The 21,333-nt window shown below is 35.7% G+C and overlaps 5 protein-coding genes across 5 annotated transcripts; 4 read left to right on the top strand and 1 right to left on the bottom strand.

The window, feature by feature from the left end:
• The first annotated feature begins 59 nt into the window (after positions 1-59).
• On the top strand, positions 60-3,689 carry LOC111695507 (pre-mRNA-splicing factor 38A). Its single transcript, XM_023464861.1, has 5 exons — positions 60-159; positions 927-999; positions 1,583-1,815; positions 2,290-2,397; positions 3,172-3,689. The coding sequence occupies exons 1-5, from the start codon at positions 83-85 to the stop codon at positions 3,641-3,643; spliced, it is 963 nt and encodes a 320-aa protein (XP_023320629.1). The 5' UTR covers positions 60-82; the 3' UTR covers positions 3,644-3,689.
• A 524-nt stretch (positions 3,690-4,213) lies between these two features.
• Positions 4,214-8,370, top strand: LOC111695504 (probable elongator complex protein 2). Its single transcript, XM_023464858.1, has 6 exons — positions 4,214-4,577; positions 5,552-5,642; positions 6,007-6,285; positions 6,386-6,498; positions 6,578-7,716; positions 7,780-8,370. Exons 1-6 carry the CDS (start codon positions 4,511-4,513, stop codon positions 8,332-8,334), a joined length of 2,244 nt encoding a protein of 747 aa, XP_023320626.1. The 5' UTR covers positions 4,214-4,510; the 3' UTR covers positions 8,335-8,370.
• Positions 8,370-12,590, top strand: LOC111695505 (protein zwilch homolog). The gene is made up of 5 exons (XM_023464859.1): positions 8,370-8,573; positions 9,120-9,239; positions 9,305-9,896; positions 10,603-11,163; positions 11,515-12,590. The coding sequence occupies exons 1-5, from the start codon at positions 8,380-8,382 to the stop codon at positions 11,704-11,706; spliced, it is 1,659 nt and encodes a 552-aa protein (XP_023320627.1). The 5' UTR covers positions 8,370-8,379; the 3' UTR covers positions 11,707-12,590.
• Positions 12,571-17,848, top strand: LOC111695506 (ribosomal RNA-processing protein 8). Its single transcript, XM_023464860.1, has 9 exons — positions 12,571-12,931; positions 13,018-13,121; positions 13,350-13,502; positions 14,932-14,991; positions 15,791-15,913; positions 16,275-16,365; positions 16,547-16,706; positions 16,945-17,155; positions 17,613-17,848. Exons 1-9 carry the CDS (start codon positions 12,590-12,592, stop codon positions 17,761-17,763), a joined length of 1,395 nt encoding a protein of 464 aa, XP_023320628.1. The 5' UTR covers positions 12,571-12,589; the 3' UTR covers positions 17,764-17,848.
• A 6-nt stretch (positions 17,849-17,854) lies between these two features.
• LOC111695508 (uncharacterized) lies at positions 17,855-20,513 on the bottom strand. The gene is made up of 4 exons (XM_023464862.1): positions 20,430-20,513; positions 19,492-19,573; positions 18,379-18,602; positions 17,855-18,073 (listed from the first exon to the last, which is right to left on the bottom strand). Exons 1-4 carry the CDS (start codon positions 20,442-20,444, stop codon positions 18,005-18,007), a joined length of 390 nt encoding a protein of 129 aa, XP_023320630.1. The 5' UTR covers positions 20,445-20,513; the 3' UTR covers positions 17,855-18,004.
• Positions 20,514-21,333: the final 820 nt, after the last annotated feature.

Here is a 21,333-nt window from a genome sequence, read left to right as displayed (position 1 = left end):
TTAAAAAAAAATATTCAAGTCTATTTCTTAAAATTAATTGTAATTGTAATAAGTTTAATGTTTCAGAATCTAGCAGATAAGAATGGCAAACCGGACAGTGAAGGACGCACACACAGTAAAGGGTACAAACCCTCAGTATCTCGTGGAAAAGATTATCAGGTTAGATAAATCTGATCAGTTTTTCTTATTTTGATTTTTAAATCAAGGAACATCCTGTTCTTTTCATTTACACTTTATAGTTCAACTAAAGGAGGGAGGGGGGGGGGGAAACACTACACTAGTGATGGAAAAGGAGAATTTCTGGTGAAATTTTATTCTTTCAAAAAAAAAATTACCTCTGGTGTTATTTATTACATCTACATTTTCACATCAAAAAAAATTCCCCAGTTGTGTCTCTGATAGTTCCTTTTAGTTTTTCCATTTTTATATGATATGCAGGGGTGTATATTAGTTGTGAGACTCATATTTTTGCCCTCCCTCCCCCCTTTTCAGAATCATATTTCGGAACCCCCTTGCTAAGATTTTTTTTGGATTTTAGTAGTAAAATGGAGCGTTTTGGTGCACTAAAAAGGTCAACTTCAAGGTCCCTCTGAGTTTTTTTAAGCATTCCCGTCACCCTTTTCCCTTCCCTCTTGTCCCTTTTCCCTTCCCTCTTGCCTCTTTTGCCTTCCCTTTAGTCCCTTTTCCCTTCCCTCCTCCCATTTTTTCCTTCCCTTTTCCCTTCCATCTTTCACTTTTCTTTTCCCTTCCTTTCCTCCTTCCCTTTCCCTTCTTTCCTTTTTTCTTCATTTTTTTCCCACAAACCTAATGAAAGCTCATATTTTTGCCCCCNGGGGGGGGGGGGGAACAGAAAATTATACACCCCTGATGATATGATTTAAATGTATTTAGAAAAATATATTTCCTCTCTAATTTGTGTATTTCAGATCCCGTATTTACGACAGTAAATACTGGAAGGAGAACTGTTTTGCTTTAACTGCAGAGCTTCTGGTTGACAAGGTAAGTTTCTGGGGAGTAAATTTGTCCATAACGTCCCATCCTAACCCAATAATGTAATGAGAAAGGAAAGATTTAGAATGAAGGTTTTTGTTATTTTTCTCGGAATTATCAATTTCCTTCAGTTTATTATTTGGCATAGAAAAGTCCAAAAAAAAATAAAAAATAAAAATAAAATATTTTATCGTAATTCTGGTAAATTCTTTTCTAATTGTCCACTGCACCAGCTTCTATTTATTTGGTTAAGTTTGATGAATTCTTGTAGCCTTAAAGCGACTTAAAGGGACTGTCCTTGTAACTTCAAGTGACCCTCCATTTAAAGAGCAAGATGTCGGATTTACAACAGAACCTCAAGAGTCTAGTCACTGTTATATAGAAAACCCACAACTGAAAATAATCAATTTTCAAAGTTGAAACATTCTTTATCATACAAGGCGTCTCTATAAATTACGTCTACAGTCCCTTTAATTGTCATTAATTAATTAATTAATTAATTAATTAATATTGAAAAAAGTTTTTTTTTTAAATTATACCAAGAAGTTGAAAACTTTGCACAGAAATCAGTTTGAACTGAATTTAAATCTAGGCAATGGAACTCAAGTTTATCGGAGGAGTTTTCGGAGGCAACATTAAACCCACCCCCTTCCTCTGCCTCATTCTCAAGATGCTGCAGATCCAACCGGAAAAGGACATCATCATCGAGTTCATCAAGAACGAGGATTTCAAGTATGTGCGTGCTCTGGGTGCGTACTATCTCCGGTTAACCGGAACCTCGCTGGACTGTTACAAGTACCTGGAGCCTTTGTTGAATGATTACAGGTTAGAGAACTAGGATTTATGGTTCCCTTTAAATCTTTATGTTAGTACTAATTAGGACAAATTCGACGGTTTTTTACTTTGATAAGTGTAAGACCAAGGTTTAAAATATACTGTTGTGAATTCTGTAAATAGAGGGGCACTCCACTCCACAATCCATTCAAGACGTTTTTAGCCCCATTAAAGGTGCCTTTCTTCAGGAATTCTGAAGAGCAAAAAAAATGATTTTTTAACTTTTGTAATTATTATTTTATTGAAAAACTAGTTTTTTATCCAATTCTGATGCAAACTGTCTTTTTGATTTTCCATTTTTAAATTAGTTGTTTAATTGTTTTAATAATGTTGGCGAAAAAATATTTTAACTTTTAAAATTCAAAACTCCAGCCATCATAAATGGGATTTTCAAAGCAAGTTGTAATAATAGATATTGATTTCTTTAAAATTAAGTAAATGATGTATTTATTTTAATTGTTGCAGGAAAGTTCGTGTTCAAAGACGAGATGGTAATTTCGAGTTGAGTCACATGGACGAGTTCATTGACTCATTGCTCAGAGAGGAGAGAGTTAGCGATATCCAGCTTCCCAGGTTTTTAGCTATTTCTATTCCAAAAAATTTCGATTTCTTTGATTTGTTGGAAATCCGCTAATGGAAAAAGGAAAATTGGATGATTTCATGGTATGAAAGGGGGGGGGGCACCAAGTAAATGGAAAAAGGAAAATTGGATGATTTCATGGTATGAAGGGGGGGGGGGTACCAATTAAAAGTTAATAAGAAATATAAATTTTTTCTAAAAAAGACGAGCAGCACTGCACTGGGGCACATCAACCTTTGCTAATTTCCATTACATCTTCTACATGATGTGAGGGGACCTTGTAGCACTTTATTTTTCGGGTCCATCTAGAACTACCTTCTAAATGAACCAATTATTTTTCTTCCTGGAAAAGTAAAAGTTAATAAGAAATATAAATGGAAAATGGAAAAAGGAAAATTGGCGAAATCTTTTTGTTAAGTATAATGATGAAAGGGCTTCTTTTAAGTACAAATAGAGTGCCTTTTAAAATCCTAATTCATAATTGATCAAAATCGCCGTATTTGTGTTAGTGTTTTTGGTTTCTCAGTCGTTTCGTTCACATACTTCCTACTTATTTGCTAAGATTTGATTTGAAAAACATAAAACCGTTGAACCAAACACAAATGTTATGTGTGTGAAACGGGGCGAATGAATTAAAAAAAAATTTAGCTGAAAAAAAAATCATAATGAATTTAAAACTTTAATTAATGGGGGAAATATGTACTCATATTTGAACAACATAGATAACAAATTACAATTTTCACGGTCTTTCATTTTTTTCGCTCTAGGATACAGAAAAGAGGAATCCTAGAAGAAGGGAACGATCTGGAACCCCGAGTCTCCGTTCTTGAAGACGATCTCCTGGAGGAAGCAAGCAGTGACTCCGAACCCGAACCAGAACCGGAGCCGGAGAAGGACGAGAGAAGGAGAGATCGAGATGTTCGACGACGTGATCGGAGCAGGGACAGAGAACCGAAGAGGGAACGGAGCCGGGAGCGGGATAGAGGAGATCGTCATAGGGAGCGCGATACTAAGAGGCCCCGGAGCAGGGAGAGAAGAAGACGATCCCGGAGTAGGGATAAGAAGAGGAAGGAGAGGAGTAGGAGCAGAGAGCATAAGAGGGATCGGGATGATAAGAGGAGGGTTAAGGATGAAAAGAGCTCTGGAGGAGGGGGAGGAGGAGGAGGAGGGAAGGATGAACTATCCGTCTCTGAAACCAACAAACTACGAGCCCAGCTTGGACTTCCGCCTCTTAAATAAATTTAAGTGTTATCTTTGTATTGAATTCATTTGTCTTGTTTCAGAAGAATGGGAGAAAAGAAGGCTACTAAAGCTGTTATGCAGGAAACCTTACTCATCCATAAACAAATGATGATAGACCTTTTTCAACAATTTTAAAGGCTGAATTTGGGTTTAAAAAACGAACAAATTTATTTGGGCGAAAAGAGTTAGGAAGGTTTTTTTTAGCCGAGCTTTTGCCGATTTTCAGGATAAAAGATTTGTTTGATCTTGTGATTTTCAAAAAAAATTAGGAAAAGTATATTTTAGAAAAGGTTAAAAGTCAAAGTCACAACAAAAAGACAGAGTTGAATCATTGAAAATAAATTTTTAGATTTCTAAAACATTTTTAAGATTGTTTCTCAAGCTATTTATTGTCCGTATTTGAGTACGGTTATGTACAGGCGGTGGACAAACTATACGACCATGTTCCCGCATTTGCGGATGTTTTCGACGAGGAAACTTTTTACATGTGCGCCGCGATATTCACTGCGCTCACCTGCCTTGCTGGGTTCATCGCCTCGCGCTATATCACAATCAAGGTTAAAGAGTAAACCCAGATTGAAGAATATTTCTCAAACTAGAAACCCAAGAATCTCAAGTCTCTGCAATGAAGAGACTTTGAAATGTCAAATCCACTTTTTACATGTTATCCTTTCTTTCTACTTTATTTTGCCCAGATCCTAAATAATGTAATCTGTTTCGCACTTTTTGAAAACTCGAATGTTAACATATTATACCTGTTCTAGTCATGTTGCCTCTATACTATCTTGTTTATTGTAAGATATTAAATTATACATACTCAAATAAATAAATTTACACCCTTCTCAATATTATGCATTGTTTCAGATGGAAAATGTTTACACGAGTGTTGGATGTAATCGAACATATAACTGCTTAGCCTGGACCAGGACGGGTAGGTTTATATTTGATCTTCCTGAGTCTAGGTCAAGTGTACAATGTACATGATCTGAATTTGGCTTTACGGCATATCACATTTTCTCCCGTACTATTTACTATACGTCTTAAACCACGACGTTTACTTTATAAAATACAGGGTTACCCACAAAGGATGAGACTTCATAATTTAAAAGTTTCAGGTCGTCTTTACTGTCTCATCCTTTGTAGTTAACACTGTATCTGAAGGTTTTCCCCTGTAGTTAACAGTAGGGTTATTCTTTCTACGCTACAATTAGGGTTGATGTTGTGGAAACTGGTCTGAAGGGTATTCGAACAACAAGCTTTAACTTTCCGCACATATTATGGATTTAAATGGACTTCCAAGTATATCTCTAACTCCAGTCCACATCAAACTCCACCTTCCCTGCTTGATTCCTAAACAAACGTAGTTGAGATCTAATACAATTTATAAACTCTTGAGGTCAGTTTCCTCCAGGTCAGATGATTGGGTATCGACGGGTCAAAGGGCGTCAACTTAGAGCGGTCAAGGGGCCGAGCGCTGGGGCTAAAATTGGTTAGGCGGGCCGAGCGCTGGGTTAGACTTGTAGTCATTAAAAATGTCCTGAAGCAAATGTTAATTGAGAAAAGAGAAAATTGTGTAGTGTGGAACATTGAATCTAAGTCCAAAAAATCATAGTGTGAAAAATAAAAGAGTCGTTCAATCATCATCTCTTCCCCCCCCCCACACTCTGAATTGCGCCTTTAATGAAAGAAGAATTTATATTGATCTTAATCTTTTTTTAATATAAGCTACACATTACAGACTTTTTCTGATAAAGCCATTTAGCTTTGGATTCTAACTTTTAAGAATTTGCTTATAAAAAGAATTACATTATTCATTTCTGTGATATCTTAATGATTTTTTATTTAAAAAAACATAAATATTATAAATAAATATATTTTGAATTTAAAATTTGTTCACTTATTCAGGTTTGGTTTATTTCGGAGGCAATTCAGCAGTTGTTGTTTATTCTCCTTCACAGGAGAAAATACTTCATACTTTGGTTCAACATTCACAGAGGTAAATAGTACTTTTATGATTTTATTATCATTAATTTGTTTTCCTCTATTATTTATTTATTATTTATTGTCATTGTCCTCATTATCATTAATATTTTTTGAAATATGATTATGATTTAGAGAAAATTAAATATCAAAGTATCAGTGTTATTATTATTTTCACTGCTTTTTTCGTTGTTATTATTAGGTATTTTGTATTATTATTTTATTATTACTACTCGCGATCCTTTCTTAAAACTACATGCTATACCCTCCTTATTTTTATTTTATTTTTAAAACTTTGTTATTAAATAACAAATTCCGATATTTTTTGACTCGCTGGAACCCAATGGTTTTATATTGGTATTAAAATATTTTAATTTTAGAGTCAACTGTGTGAGGGTTTCGGAGAAGGATGACCAAACCCATCTTATCTCCGGGTCCTCCGATGGTAGTGTTTGTATCTGGAAAATCCAGGACGGAGATCATTTTCTCATCTCACGGTTTCAAGCTCACTCCGGGTCTGTCACCTGTCTCTCCGTCCTGAATCTGGGAAATGAATTGATCCTTGCAACTACAGGGAACGATTGCAAGGTTCAGATCTGGAGAATAGATTTGAAAACGACGGAGATTAACCCCAACAATTTCTTTACATTAGATCTAAAGTAAGGTTCTATTATTTTCATTGTCAAATTATTTAACCATTTCTATATAGAGTCGGAGGGGGTATAAAAATAAGATTGAACAACTTGATTTTTTATTCAGGACGAGTTTGGTGTTTGCGCTGCATCTTGTATCCTGGCCTTTAGATAACATATCTCTGTTCTATTCCGGAGAAGATTGTAAAATCAATCTGGTTCGGATTGGGTTAGACCAGGGTGAGAATTCTTAAACCATAACGCAGTTGAAAAAATGCATATTAATTTAATTTTTGCTGTGATTAAGACAAATGTTTAGGAGATGAATGGAGTGTTCTGGAGAGGCTACGAGGACACGAGGACTGGGTGACCTCCCTGGATACAGTTAAGGTCGAGGATTATTTTCTCCTGGCCTCTGCAAGCCAGGATTCTACGATCCGGCTCTGGAGGCTGGAACCAGCTCGTGAAGCTAGGACGGAGGATGTTCTAGAGGTCAAGGACGTTATTGTTGAGTATCCAGGTGGTCATCTTTACTCTGTCCAGCTGGAGAGTGTACTAAGTGGGCATGAGGATAAGGTTTTCTCTGTTGAGTGGAGTTTCTCTCCAAACCTGTCCCTGCTCTCAGTTAGCCTGGATAAGACCATGTTAATATGGAGGGAGGAGGAGGGAGTATGGATGGATCAAGCCAGGGTTGGAGAAATAGGAGGTAATACTCTAGGTATGCTTGGAGCAACGTGGGGGCCGGACGGACAGATTCTCGGATACTCGTTCAACGGAGCTTTTCATTACTGGGAACCTGTGGATCAGGGTTGGGTCCCAGGGATTGTTATCGGAGGCCATCAAGGAACAGTCTCCGACCTAGCCTGGGATAGATCAGGAGGATACTTACTAAGTACCGGGACGGATCAAACTACGCGTTGTCACGCTCAATGTAGCTCCGGAGCTTGGCACGAGGTTGCCAGACCTCAGGTTCATGGTTATGACATGAGCTGTATCGCAACCCTTCCCAACTTCACCTTTGTTTCCGGAGCTGAGGAGAAGGTTCTCAGAGCGTTCCAAGCTCCTCAAAACTTTCTGGATAACTTTATCCGTCTCACTGGACAATCCGTCCCGGGTGTGGATAGAGAGAAACTAGCTCAGGGAGCAAGTTTACCAACCCTCGGCCTCTCAAACAAAGCAGTGTTCGAGGGAGAGAAAAGTATCCCGGAGGAGGAACGTCATGTAAAAGATCAGTTCCCGGATTACTATTTTACTCCTCAGCTCCTAGATAAACCTCCCCCGGAAGAGTTTCTGGTTCAGAACACCCTCTGGCCGGAGATTCATAAGATGTACGGGCATGGATACGAATTATACTCGGTTGCAACTAACCAGAACGGAAGTATGGTTGCAAGTGCTTGTAAGTCAGCCCAACCCCAGGAAGCTGCAATTATAATATGGAATACCAAAACTTGGAAGCAGGTGGGGTTTCTACCATTTTTAAAAGTGTAAAAAAAATTACGTTTTTATTTAAATTTATTTTAGATTGGACGGATAGAAGCTCATAGTTTAACTGTTACACAGTTACAATTTAATCCAACCTCGTCCCTCCTCCTCTCCGTGTCAAGGGATAGAACCTGGAGTTTACACAAACTAAACCTTGTCCAGGATGAATTATCTATAGAACGGGTTGCAAACTCGGACAAGAAAACAAACCCGCATAAAAGATTGATCTGGACTTGTTCTTGGAGTTACGATGGAAAATATTTCTTCACCGGGAGCCGAGATAAACTTGTGGTTTGTTGGGGTTCTCCGGGTTGGGAGAGAGCAGGGGAACCTGTAAACCTCCCGGAGAGTGTAACAGCACTAGCTTCTCCGTCCTTGGAAACAAATCCTTATAAACTAGCAATAGGACTAGAGAACGGAACTATTCATTTGTATACCTGGAGAGACGAGTTCCAGCTTCTCCAGGTTTTAAATCAAGAGTCAGCTCATCATATGACAGTCACGCGTCTTGCGTTCTCTCCCATTGACTCCGACCTACTCGCTAGCTCTAGTGAGGATCACGCGGTTAAAATTTACAAAACAAGAAAATCTTGATGATTGTTTTCTTCATTTATCTGTGATTATTTCAGACTCGGAGAAATGGTGTTAACTCAAGAGTTAAGTTTCTCCTATTCTGCAGAATGTATTCCTTCACCGACCCTGATTCAGACCCTGACTGGGGAATCAGGTTCGGTTCAACTATATTACAAGGAGAAAGTTTCCAGAAAATCAGTTCTCCAGGAGAAGGCTTTTACTCCGGTCAAGGTTCAGTCCGTTCGACTACCAAGCTCTAGGTTAGTAGTTTGATAATCGGCCAAAGGCTAGCATTCTTAAATTATTCCCCCCCCCCCTCCTCCTCCTCCTTGGCGGATAAAATGTTATTTTGTTTTTAACTTTTCATGCCAATGTTGAAATTATATTCGTTCACAATAATCAAAAGTAAAAGAAAAGCAATTTATTATCATATTAGATATTTAGAATTTGTTAACAGATTTCCTTTGTATTCTTTCACAACCTGATGGAATGAACCTGACCCAGCTTTGTCTTGTATCGGTAACAAAAATTAATTTAAATATGAACTGAAGTTACATTTTCTGGATAGATTATCGAACTTTAAATGCAGCCGGCAATTATGCTATACTTGTTCAACTCTAAGTTTCTTAGATTAAGTTGGGGTTTCCAAGGTCTTAAGTATGATCAGAGCTGGGAACTTTTGATCGGTGGATATCGGGTTTAATGCTTGATCCACTCTTTTTTTTATTTCGAGATAAAATAATGCATTTGATATTAATCTCCATATTAATTAACCGATCGGGATTAATAAATAACTGAATTTTTAGTGTTGATCTCGATATTACTGGAAGTCCTCTCAAGGCTGGGTTTGATCCCAACGAAGTGTTTGACGACTCAATTGATGATCTGAATGTTGTGCGCAAAACATCAAAATCTCCTGTTCACAGGTACTTATTGATTAATTGATTTAACTATAATTTAGGGTAAATTTTGAAATAATGGTTATTTTTAGTGGATTGCCGGTGAAGTTTAGTAGAATCCTTCTGAGCAGGATAAACGTAAACCCAACCCTCTCCTCATCCGGTAGTAACTATATCCTCTGCAGTTCAGAGGATAAATCCAACCTACTCTATCTGGGAAACAAGATAGAGAACGGAAACCTCACACATGTCTCCAAAACCAGGTGGGAGGGTCCTCTACCCTGTAAATCTATGTCCGGAGCCCTTGAATCCTTTAATAAGAATCATTCCGCGGCAGCAGGACGGAGTAGAATCCAGGTTCAGAGCAGAGCTGAATATCTGCTCACAGGAGAGGAGGGAGATAGTTTTCTCATCCTGGATTGTACATGGGAAAGATCTGGCTCTTTTCTAGAATCTCCTCCTCCTGATGCCCTCTCTAAGCTTAAGGTTTGCCTGGTACCCGGAGATCGAAGATTCGCCTGTGACAACCAGAACAGTGATATTGAGCAGCTGGAAGGACTGGTTTCAGGGCTAGCCGGAGAAGGATTGGTGTGGAGTGGAAGGGGTGGAGATACTTCTCTTGAGGAAGAGGTTCTGGAGGTTCTTGAGTCGTCCCGTAAACTTAAACCGTCTCCAGGTCCCCAGGTAGAACGGATTTTAGTTTACAGTTCGAAAACATTAAAAAGAATAAGATGTTCTTTTGCTTTTTTAAAAAATTTTAACTTATTAAGATTATGAAATATGGTTGATGTATATTGTATATTTTATCTTTTACTGAATTAATCTAACCATATTTAACCAGATCTCTCCATGGGTCCATTTATTTCTATTTTGATCCCATGGTTGAAAGTACATTTATGGGCATGAAAATACACTTCCTATGTCATTTTGAACTTTGGCAAGTTTTTTTGTGTACGTGTACTACACTTCATAAATGTGTACTGCATTTGGTCAATTTGTTTAAACAATACAAATATCAGTCATCAAATAACAGATAAATTATGATATACAGAAAAATAAACACTCCCTTGCAGTATACATTCTGCATTATGGACTTGTTTACAACAACAACATGGTTAAATTCTGCCCCTAATATCAATCAATCAACATTTGGGATTGTATTGGATGAAATTATATGGACCCTTGGGGCCTGGATCTATCTACTCTTAACCTAAATTAACCAGATCGAACTATTATAAACCAGATTTAACCAGATCTATCTATGCATAACCAAAATTAACCAGATTTTACTATTCACTGCCAGATATAACCAGATATATCTATTTTTAACCAGTTTTAACCAGATATAACTGTACTAAACCAGATATAACCAGATCTTTTTGTTTTTCAGGATGAGGAGTCCGAGAACGTTCTTTCCTTGCAAAGCAGACAAGACGTTGATATCACTGATATGCTTTGGACAGTTCTCTCCCGCTCCGAGTCATTCGCAGAGCTCACAGACCTACTTACACTCGTTTTTGAAACCGTGCTCCGGGAGGAGATCCGTCCCTTTATCTACTCCGGCAACCGAAGCGGGATGGCCGGAATGCTCCGGGACGTTGTACGATCAGGAACGATCCCCGATCTCTCCGGATCCAAACCCCTCAGTCTACTCATAGAAATGGGGATTGAGAAACTGAAACGGGATTCAAGTCACTTTCTTCTATCCTCCGACCTGGCCACTAAAGAATCCCTAGATCCTTACCTCTCCGGAGAATCATTGACTGAATCCGTAGATCTGATCAAACGTCTCCATCTTGTGGTTGAGTTAGCGTTTGCCTGTCAAACCTATGTCAATCTTCCGTCCTCGTCGTTGAAAACATTAGTTCACTCAGCGCTACTTCAACTCAGAAAGGTTGAAGCCATGAACAAGGTTCAACTGGAGTTCCCGATCCAAACTTCAGACGTCAAGGTTGGCTTAAAAATAATATAGACATATAAAATAAAGTNTGTGGCTTTATCTGTGAGCATCTTCTCTTTGTTCAGTATAAAACAAAAATAAAAAAGTTTGCGGATTTCATAATATTTTTTCGCGCATTTTCAAAATTTTACAAAAATAAAAAACTTTTAACACAAATTTTTAAAACTTTCATCATTCATTAACCTTCCCTGGGTTCACGTGAGGTCTGACACAATAGTTGGGCCCGCGGTTCAGCCGTTTTGACGTTTATTGGATACAAACAAACAAACAGAAAGACAAGCTAAACTTATGTATTATATAGATACCCTTGCTTGTTCAATTTGCGTATATCTTCTACTCTAGAATCAGTTAGAGAATGGCAAGGCTGGTTTCTGGCAAATTAAACTGGAAAGTGAAGACGTGACAAGTGTAGCTCAGCTCCAGATAGAGAAACCAAGTGAGATTCATCCCGCTCCGACCGGATCCGTCCTGGAAGACGAACTTGAACCTGAGTACTACATTATATACCATACTCTTATCAAGCAGGATGTGTAGTTCGTATAATAAACCTGATAAAATTGTGATAAAAAATAACTAATACGCTTAGAAATATTTTACGTACATAGTGTCCCAATCCCGAATAAGGAACCATTTGAATTTTTTTGTGAAAGAAACCCCAGATTGTTGTATAAAAATGTTAGCGCCGAATGGTTTTAGATTTTAAAAATTGAAATCCATATAAAGTATAACTCGACCCCCACCCCCCTAAAACCTAAATTGGAGCCGTTTGGTTACGTGGTCAGATTATCTATCTATCTTAAGCCTCAATACACTGACAAAAGTGGTCAGTCAACTCCATTTTATAGAGGCTCTCATAAATCACGTTCTTTTAATAATGCTTTTTTCAAAATATATGACCGTCACTTGGACTTCAAATTCAATTAAATATATTGAATAATAATATCCTATTTAACTATTAAATTGAATGTTAAAAAAAGTTAATATTTCTGATTATTTTCCCAAATATACTTTTAGCCTAGAATATTTAATATAAAAGCAATTTGTCCTTTGCATATATTTTTTTAAATTTAATTTTTCGACTAATAGAATTTATTATTTCCAAATTTTAGTGTCGAATTAATGAATTGTACAACGAGAAGCAGAAAACTTTAAAAAAGAAAGACGATTAAATTTATGTTACAAAGCAAATGGTTTTACTAGCGACTTATTAATTCACTTATTCCGTAAAATAAATTTGTTTATATTACACAATTATTGTGTCTTATGTTTATTGGACTATTTGAAGTCATAACTTCAGTCTACAAGTCGTCTTTCATGTCTGGGGTTTTCTGGTTGTATATACCATAAATGAGTGTTAAAAGTGTAAATGATAGATATTGTAAATCAACATGAATTGATATATGATTAATATTACAGAATGAAAATTAGAAAGAGCGGTAAAGCCACGAAGGCGAAACATCAAGATTCTCCGGTTTTCAAGCTGAACAAGGGAGGAGTGAGCAAGAAGAAGAATAAAAAAGACAAGAATGGGGCTCCGCAAGGACGAATCGTAAAGACCGGAGCTGTTTCCAAACTGAGGAAGGACGGATCCAGGAAGGTTTTGCAATCTCTGGATAAGGTGATAAACACTCCGACCGGGACGAAATCTCTGATATACTCTGATGACTCTGACACCGAGACCAAGAAGAAGATGTGCCAGAAATCGAAGAAGATGAAGATGAAGAAGGTGAAAAAGGAAAGTGATAAACCTCAAGAGAAGGTGATTTAAATATTAGATTTTTTTGAAAAACTTCATGCATTAGTTTCATTTTTAATTTTAATTTTCTCCTAATTATTTTTTGAAAGGACATTACTGAACCAGAGAATGGATCTGAGAACCTGGATTTGAACGGTCCGGGGGGTCTTCTGAGGAAAGGGTTGAAATTCAAGTCACAGGATTCATTTTTAAGGTAAAGCAGTGTTAAATCTCTATTAGATGTGTGTGTATTTCTTAAAACATATGGGGGGGAGGGATGTTCTTGGGTGTATGTATTCTTGTAAATCATTTCATTGATTCCTATTTTTTTTATTTATAAAATTTTTTACAGTTATACAATATACAACCCTGGGAAGTGGGAATGTCTCATTTAAAGAATAATACCTGAACTCCTGATATCTATATAATATATATCTACCAGGTTTATAAACATGCCGGTGAAAGGTGCAAAAGGAAAGAAAAGAAAGGTTGAAGAGACAAATCTCCGGGATACCGCTGACCTTGAAGGAGTGGAGAATCCTGCTTTTGAGAATTCAGTCCTGGAAGATGATGATTCTCTGAAAACACCAAACAGGGAGGATTCAAAGTTTCATTCTCTACAGTTTGCTTGAATTAAATTAAGCCAAATGTTAAACCTGTCTGAGTCAATATTTTGTAGTTTTAATTTGAGTGGGAGATGTGGTTAGTGGGACGTGCCTAAACCTCTGATCTGAATTGGACCAAAACTCTTAAGTATACAATTTTGAAATATGTTAAGTTTCTCAGATTTGTGCAGAGCCACCGTAGAGCCATCAGGATGTCCAAAACTACTAAGAAATTAATTTTAGAATGTCCAAAACTACTGAGAAAATTATTTTAGTATGATCAAAACTTCTAAGAAAATTATTTTAGTATGATCAAAACTACTGGGAAAATTATTTTAGTATGTCTTAAATACTGGGAAAATTACTTTAGTATGATCAAAACTACTGAGAAAATTATTTTAGTATGATCAAAACTACTGAGAAAATTATTTCATTATGACCAAAACTACTGAGAAAATTATTTCATTATGACCAAAACTACTAAGAAAATTATTTTAGTATGTCTAAAATACTGGGAAAATTATTTTAGAATGTCCAAAACTACTGGGAAAATTATTTCATTATGACCAAAACTACTAAGAAAATTATATTAGTATGTCTAAAATACTGGGAAAATTATTTTAGAATGTCCAAAACTACTGGGAAAATTATTTTAGTATGATCAAAACTACTGAGAAAATTATTTTAGTATGATCAAAACTACTGAGAAAATTATTTTAGTATGATCAAAACTACTGAGAAAATTATTTCAGTATGACCAAAACTACTAAGAAAATTATTTTAGTATGTCTAAAATATTGGGAAAATTATTTTAGTATGATCAAAACTACTGAGAAAATTTTTTTAGTATGATCAAAACTACTGAGAAAATTAGTTCAGTATGACCAAAACTACTGAGAAAATTATTTCAGTATGACCAAAACTACTGAGAAAATTATTTCGGTATGACCAAAACTAATGGGAAAATTATTTCATTGTGACCAAAACTACTAAGAAAATTATTTTAGTATGTCTAAAATACTGGGAAAATTATTTTAGAATGTCCAAAACTACTGGGAAAATTATTTTAGTATGTCCAAAACTACTGAGAAAATTATTTCATTATGACCAAAACTACGGAGAAAATTATTTCATTATGACCAAAACTACTAAGAAAATTATTTTAGTATGTCCAAAACTACTGGGAAAATTATTTCAGTATGATCAAAACTACTGAGAAAATTATTTTAGAATGACCAAAACTACTGAGAAAATTATTTCAATATGACCAAAACTACTGAGAAAATTATTTCAGTATGACCAAAACTACTAAGAAGATACTGGGGCAGGAGGGATTTTGGATTTGATTTTTATTTGGGGTGGGGAGTGAGAGAAATATACCTCTATATGATGGTTTAGAATCTGATTTCTCTGCATTAGGAAGAAGAAGAGAAGATCTGAGGAGAATAATTCAAATTGTGTTGATGGAGTCCATCCGAGGTTCAAACATAGTTTTAATACAAATAAAAAAAATAAAAAACCAAGGATTTTAAAATAAATGTATATAGTCAGTCTCCTCCTCCCCTTACTATGTACCCACATTTGACTTTGATTTAAGGCAGTAACTTGTTCTAACATAAGAAACCTTATAAGCAAAAGTTGAAATATTGATAATAATTATAATGAGGATAACAGTGATATTAATGATAATGATTGTAATGATGATAATGATGATAATGATGATAATAATGATAATAATGATAATGATGATAATGATGATAATGATGATAATGATGATAATGATGATAATGATGATAATGATGATAATGATGATAATGATGATAATGATAATAATGATAATAATGATAATAATGATAATAAAGATAATAAAGATAATAAAGATAATAAAGATAATAAAGATAATCAAGATAATAAAGATAATAAAAATAATAAAGATAATAAAGATAGTGATGATAAGAAAGAAAAGAAAGATTAGAAAGAGAAGAAAGATAAGAAAGATAATAGTGATAACGATGATAACAATGATAACAATGATAACAATAATAACAATGATAACAATGATAACAATAACAATAATAACAATGAAAACAATGAAAACAATGATAACAATGAAAACAATGAAAACAATGAAAACAATGAAAACAATGAAAACAATGAAAACAATGAAAACAATGAAAACAATGAAAACAATGAAAACAATGATAACAATGATAACAATGATAACAATGATAACAATGATAACAATGATAACAATGACAACAATAATATTCTATGCTAGGTTTGATAAGAACAAGCTAAAGGAGATATTGTCGGCTGCTGACCCCCAACTGAATGGGAAAAAGAATAATAAAAAGAGTTTTACTGAGAAAGCTCTGGATAAATTAACATCTTCTAGGTTTAGGTCAGTTATCCCTTATATCTATAACAGATGTATTATTATTAATATCATGAAAAAGTTCAAATCTTAATGAAACGTCCAATAAAGCTTTATCCAGCTTAAGTTTTCCCATGGATGATGGATAGGTGGGTCGGCGCCAACTTTTTAAATAGCGGGGTTTCTTTAATAATGATAATATAATCAAAATAAATTGAATTTTCTCAAATTATCAGTTTAATATTGTTTAATACTTAAGCAAAAAAATGTTAGTGGCTTAATTGTATATTGGTTAATTGATTTGATTTGTTGGTTTGATAATTTATTGATTTGTTGACGGATTGTGCATTGATTGATTGATTAATTGATTGAAACTACTTTACTCTAGGTATTTGAATGAGCAGCTGTACACGCAAACTAGTTCTCAGAGTGCCAAAATGTTTCGTGAAGATGAATCTCTATTCTCAGCATACCACCAGGTTTGATCATGAAAAAGTTCACTTACATTTATGTGTGTAATCCCCCTCCCCCCCTCCTTCTTGATTTAATCATTCTTTATTCGCTTTGTATTATAGGGGTAGATATTTTGTAGAATACATTTTGTAGAAATAAAGATTCATCATCAACTTTACTCCGGGTTATGTATTTAGTTTACTCTAGGGTTTCCAACAGCAGGCCAACCAGTGGCCCTCTGATCCTCTGGATAAGATTATCTCCGCCTGTCTCCACCTCCCTGACTCAGCTGTGGTGGTGGATATGGGCTGCGGAGAAGCTAGGCTCTCAAGGTCTATCAATAATACAGTTCACAGCTTTGATTTAGGTAAGCTTAAAACTGCCAACGGAATAAAACTAATCTTAGATAAATGTATGTCAAACTTTTTTCATTTAAAGGGAATGCTCCCGAAAAATTAAAGGGGTGTTGGTTAAACCACGATAAAAAATCAAGATTTTTTACTACTTAACAGGAGTAAGTCCCGCGAAACCCAGGTTTGATGTCTGTGAAAGTGTTTTTTATTCAATTTTTGTCCTAAGCCGTCATAATTTTGTAATCATTCTAGTCTCCTTGGCACCTGGGGTGGTTCAGTGTGACATGAGCAAGGTCCCCCTGAAGAACGAAAGCGCGGACGTGGTTGTGTTCTGCTTGTCCCTGATGGGGACCAACATCAAGGACTTTCTCCAGGAGGCCGCCAGGATACTCAAGTATCAGGGTATCCTTAAGATAGCGGAGCTAGAGAGCAGGTTCCAGGGAGAGGAGGAGAACTTTATCAAGTAGGTTTATTTACAATAGTTTTTTTAAATTTTAAACAGTTACCTGTCTGATTCACAACTTTACGCTTTAAACCCTTTCGCTTGACCAAAATGTTGAAGAAACCTTAGTTTTTTTAGCTGAATATTTATCCTACTTTTTCACATATATTAATTCTAACCTTAGTAAGACTCTTTAAATACGTGCAATGATAATATCTCGTCATTTTAATTCTATGGAAAACTGCAATAGACTACTTGAAATCTGGACTATCTGGACTTGAAGTTGATAGAAGAAACACATAACGTCACATCACACTCCTGTAGCAAATACGACCTTTTAAGATTTTATTTTCCGAAAATTATTTTAACTGGGTCTAAATTTTTTTTCATTTTACGTTTCTTTTAATTTTCTCGTCTGTTCTTTGTTTTATGTTTATGTCTATTTTTAAATGTTATTTGATCAAATTTTTATTTTTAGGGAGGTTGAGAAATTCGGATTCAAGTCAACCTGGACAAATCTAAAAAATAAATATTTTTATTTTTTTGATTTTAAGAAAGTGTCCGAATCCAAATCTAAGAAGAAATTGCCAAATATTGAACTGAAACCCTGCCTCTACAAGAAAAGATAATGCTTTACGCATTCCTTAAAATTCGGAACTAAATTTGTTTAATGTTAGTTAAATTTTTTTCAATAGAAGAATTATTTTCAATGTTTATTTCATTATTAATTTTGTGATTTAGACTAGTATAATGCGTGTAGATTTTTCCAACTTGATATTCTTGTGGTTTCGTTTCAGCTGTTATTCCTAAGAAATCCACCAAGCTGTTTTTAAAAATCCGCAAAGATGTTTTAAGCTGTTCCGATCTGTTTCAAGCTGTTCCAAGCTGTTTTTCGGCATTTTTCACCTGCTGTTCAGCCCATCTTTGATATTCTTCAATCTTAAGTAATAATAGTTTTAGTAGAAAATCTGACAATTGTTGTTCTAATGATTGCCATGGAAATCTCTATAATTCGAAGACAACAATTAAAGAAAAAAATTACTCTAAATCTATATGTAATGAGAACATTTATTTCAACCTCTCATTTTAAACTAAATTTCCGAGTCGTGGACGTGTACACTGTTCAGTGTGGCTGAAAAGTATAATCCATATGGTTACCTCCCCCCCCCCCCTGGTGGGACAAATATCTATGTTCGCTCCTTTTGTAACTTCATTGTCAATTTAAAGTTTAAATATCTTCAAACCTGCTTTTTGTAAGTTTCTGCTGCGGGATCGATAGGAAGTCCGGCTGAATTTACTGGTCCAGCATTTCCGTTACTTCCGGTTTGTCCTGGACCCTGATTACCACTATGCTGAACCCTGCTCATACCATCAGATCCGAAGGCTCCGAGAGGACAAACCCGTTCTCCAGAGGGTCCAACTAGACATCCGTTCTGATCCAGGTTCTCTCCATCACCCAGGATCAATTCTAGGAAAAACAGAGGACTCAAATTTCTGGGTTCTAATTTTTAAATAACATTTTTTTTTTTACATTACACTGGGGGGGGGGGTAAACAGAGATACTATTGGGTAATGTTACTTCGATCCTGCATAATTTCCGACCTACAGTACTTCCGTCTTACGATACTTCGGACCTACTGCAACATTTGTAGGTTGGATGCACACATTTTATAGGTCGGATTCACAGCTTTGTAGGTCGGATGAACACTTTTTTTGTATGTCGGATGCACAACGTATATATGTCGGATGAACACATTAATTGTAGGTCGGATGTTAGGTATGGTTAAGTTCGGGCCGAGCGCGGCGGCCATATTATCAAATTGACAAAACGATGATATGTGAGGTTAGGTTAGGTTAAGAAATTTCTGTGCGGAGCGCTGCAGCTAGGACAGGCTAGGGGCCGAGCGCTGCGGCCACTTGACAAAGTGATAACCGGTCTGCGGGGTTAGGTTAGGTTGAGACAGTTTCTGGGCCGAGCGCTGCTGCTAGGACGGCAAGGGGGCGCTAGTTATCTAATTGATAAAGTAATAGCCGATTTGAGGGGTCAGGTTAGGTTAGGATAATTTCTGGGCCAAGCGCTGCTACTTCTTAATAACTCTTAATAACTCCAACCTACAGTCAAGCGTGCAACCGACCTCTTCAGAGGTTGGATGCACTAACTTTTTTCACTTGAGTGTGTATCCGACATACAGTTCATCGGACCAACAGCAGCTAGAATCTTTAGAAAAACCACGTGCGGGTAGGTCCGAATTATCGTAGGACGAATGCAACGTTGGGCGGATGTCATACAATCATAGTACTGTGGGACAAAGTAAGCTTTAAATGTCGCGTAGACGACTTTATTTATTAGTTTCTACCTCCGGTACTGCTCTGTAGCTCAGCTACAGGATTGAACTGGGGGAACCCTGAACCTAGTCCCAGGAGCGCCAAAGTACAAATCTTAAAAAAACATAAATATCGATTATCGATAATTAATAAATGATCTTAACTGCATCATTTAAAGTCTAATGGGCTTTCTAAAATGTGGACATTACCTTAACTTTGTATTTTTAATGACGGAGATATTAAACATTTTAACAGTTTTGTTGATTATTAATAAACCAGAATCTAGACAAATGTTTCTAGTATCTCGGTCAAGTTTGAAGGTATAAAATTGGCAGACCATATTTTGGAAATCCCGAGACTGGTAGTTTCGGTGTTCAATGATTTAACTGTGAAACTGCAAAATTATGTTAACGAAATAATCTCGCTTGGAACAAATACGAAATAGAAATAGTCATTTAATTCCCATGTGTATTGGGACACCTTATAACTAATTAAAATCTGATCGAAATCCTTCAGTAATTTTGAAGCTTAAAAGCAGTTCATTCTCTAATTTTCATGTTTATTGAGACTCGCTTATTAAAATATGTTTGTAACCATATAGAGAGTAGTTTTCTGAGATGGCTTTATCAATTTATTCAGTCTAGATTCATTATACTTTTTTGGTCCCTGCAGCTGCAAACTTTTTTACAAAAATTTAGTACCTACAGTTGGACCCATTAAACTTGGAACTATGAAGATGACTTTTGTTATGGCGATAAGATTTTTAGCTGGTTAGTTAATTAAGGGAAAACTCAACAATTGGGCAGTGTGTGTGCACCCACAAACCCTGTCTTTCATCTAATAAATTGATTTTCAATCTATTTGTTTAATAACAGCATCAACGTACAAATTTGCTAAATGTCGTCTTCCTACTCTGCGGTATTATAGGTCTCAATGTAGGTCTAATCTTTTGTGGGTATCCCTGTATTACCAAGAGCAGCTGCATGTTCCTACTTTAACTGCCCAACTCTAACTGAACATTAACTCCTGATTCTAAACCTTCTCGAAATACTGGTTTACTTCCTGGTTTACTAATGCACCTATGTTTAGTTGTATACAGGGCGAGGTTGTATAATAACTTGGCATAGATGGATAAAATCCGTATATGACGTCACTCACACCTCTATAATCAGTGACGTCATAAGAGGATTTTATTTATCAATGCTTAGAAGACGACCCTTCCCGTACATTGGAGCGCATCGAGAGTAAGCAACATCATTATACAACCTTGATGCAGAGTTATCCACTATAGGATGAGACTAAATTCTTATTTCTTACATTCATGATAGCCTGCAGATTTAAACTTTTTTGTTTGTTTAAATATATCAATTAAAAACTTTTCAGCTCCTGTTTAAATGTCTTGACTTTATAACCCATTTACAAATTATTTTTCGTAATTGCTATTTTATATATTTTTCGTTATTATTTTTAACGGATTTTGAATTAGAGATAAAATATGATAGACAGGGTGCACTTACTGTAGTTAGTTCTACGTGCAGTCTTGTGTTTTGTGTTTATTTTTTCTTATTTGTCTTTCATGTTTTTAATTCTTTGCAATTAAGTTACGTGCGTATATCTTGCTTCAAAAACAAAACAAAAGTTATCAGAAATGAACACTTTTCTCTCCAGAAACTGGAAATTGTTGTGTATCGGGCAGGCACCCCTTTTTTTCAAATGAAAGGTTACTTAAAATGACGACGACAGTCCCTGCTCTAAATATGACCTTAGCAACACAAATAGTTCTTTTTAGCCCTGGATATAAAGATTTTAAAGTCAAAGCAATTATTTTTACCTTCAGTTGTGAAGGTGTATTTTGCATAATTTTGACAGATGTT

The sequence above is a fragment of the Eurytemora carolleeae genome, unplaced genomic scaffold (assembly GCF_000591075.1).
Source record: "Eurytemora carolleeae unplaced genomic scaffold, Eaff_2.0 scaffold90, whole genome shotgun sequence".
NCBI lineage: Eukaryota > Metazoa > Arthropoda > Copepoda > Calanoida > Temoridae > Eurytemora > Eurytemora carolleeae.
This window is presented reverse-complemented; position numbering and strand designations above follow the sequence as displayed.